The 1383-nt window shown below is 61.3% G+C and overlaps 1 protein-coding gene across 3 annotated transcripts in view; it reads left to right on the top strand.

Annotated features, from left to right (window-relative positions):
• Nucleotides 1-1383, top strand: part of IFI35 (interferon induced protein 35) — a 9288-nt gene extending 7905 nt beyond the window's left edge. For all 3 annotated transcript variants that reach the window (XM_075059567.1, XM_032772722.2, XM_032772724.2), the window contains one exon: nucleotides 1072-1383. In XM_075059567.1, the coding sequence (XP_074915668.1) occupies nucleotides 1072-1263 (192 nt within the window). In that variant the 3' untranslated portion in view covers nucleotides 1264-1383. The remainder of the gene's footprint in view (nucleotides 1-1071) is intronic.

The following is a 1383-nucleotide window of genomic DNA, read 5'->3' as shown; positions in this document are numbered from 1 at the left end:
CACGACCCCAGTTTGCACTGACCCTGACCCCTCTCCCCACACGACCCCACTGTGCACTGAGTCTGACGCCCCTCCCCTCACATGAGCCCAGTGTGCACTGATCCTGACACCCCTCCCCTCACATGAGCCCAGTGTGCACTGATACTGACACCCCTCCCCTCACATGAGCCCAGTGTGCACTGACCGATCCCCCTCCCCTCACACAACCCCAGTGTGCACTGACCACACACCCCCAGCGTGCACTGATCCTGATACCCCTCCCCTCCGCACCAGCGCCAGTATACACTGACCGTGCCCTCCCCCCCGTGTTCACTGATTCTAACACCCCTCCCCTGTGCACAAGTCCCAGCACATGCTGACACAGCCACTCCTGACCCTAGCACCACCCCCACCCTAGGCATGAGCCCAGTACCTATTGTTCCCCCTACGTGCACTGTGCACAAGGCTGTGTGCATCCCCACCCCACCCTCTGCATGCTCCAGCGCTCGCTCGCCCTGGAGGCTGAAGGCACAAGGCAGCGGAAAGGATTGGTGGCCAAGAGCGTGAGTGGGACAGAGGCAGGCAGCTCTGTGGGGCAGGGGCTATCTCTGGTCTGTGTCTGTAGAGCACAGAGCACAGTGGGGCCTGGCCCATGCCTGGGCTCCCAGCCCCATCGAAATACAGATAAGAGCAACACTGGGGTGTGGCTGAGACACAGCGAGGAGGAGCCAACTGGGGGATCCCTGCTCTGCATTCCCAGCGCTCTCTGCTGCTGGGTCAGACTAGCTGCTCTGCAGGGACCTTGCCCCTAGGAAAGCTGGCAGCTGCTGCAGGAGGCTCCATGCAGAGCTAAGCAAGGCGCTGGAGCTTGCCCGGTGAGCAGCAGGCAGGGTTTGTGCCTTTGTGCCCAGGACGTGTGTCACACCCTGCTCTGATCCTTGGCGGGGAGAGGGGGGTCTCTGTGGTCTTTAATTCCCTCAGTTGAGATCCCCAGCAGCAGACCCTCAGCTCCCCGTAGCTCAGCCAACACCAGGCTGTGCCAGCAGGAGGCAGCGTGCTATGCAGGGTCACGCCTCTGCTCTCTCACCCTAGGTCCGTCCGTCCGTCTGTGCCAAGACCGTGCTCCTGTCGGGGATCCCGGACATCTTGGACGAGGAGTCCATGAGGGACGCCCTGGAGATTCACTTCCAGAAGCCCAGCCGAGGCGGGGGCGAGGTGGATGCCCTGGGATACGTACCACTGGGGGGGCAGGCACTTGCTGTTTTTGAGGAGGACACGGACTGAAGCTCCTCCGTGGACATTAACCCGAACACGAGACAGTTGGTGTCCAGAGACTGGCCTGAGCCCATGTGCTCCGTGTAGATTAATCAGGCTCTGATTGGAATTAAAGCATTTGGTAGCTGC

Source organism: Chelonoidis abingdonii, chromosome 21 (assembly GCF_003597395.2).
Source record: "Chelonoidis abingdonii isolate Lonesome George chromosome 21, CheloAbing_2.0, whole genome shotgun sequence".
Taxonomy (NCBI): domain Eukaryota; kingdom Metazoa; phylum Chordata; order Testudines; family Testudinidae; genus Chelonoidis; species Chelonoidis abingdonii.
The sequence above is the reverse complement of the archived record's forward strand: the minus strand, read 5'-3'. Positions and strand labels throughout refer to the sequence as shown.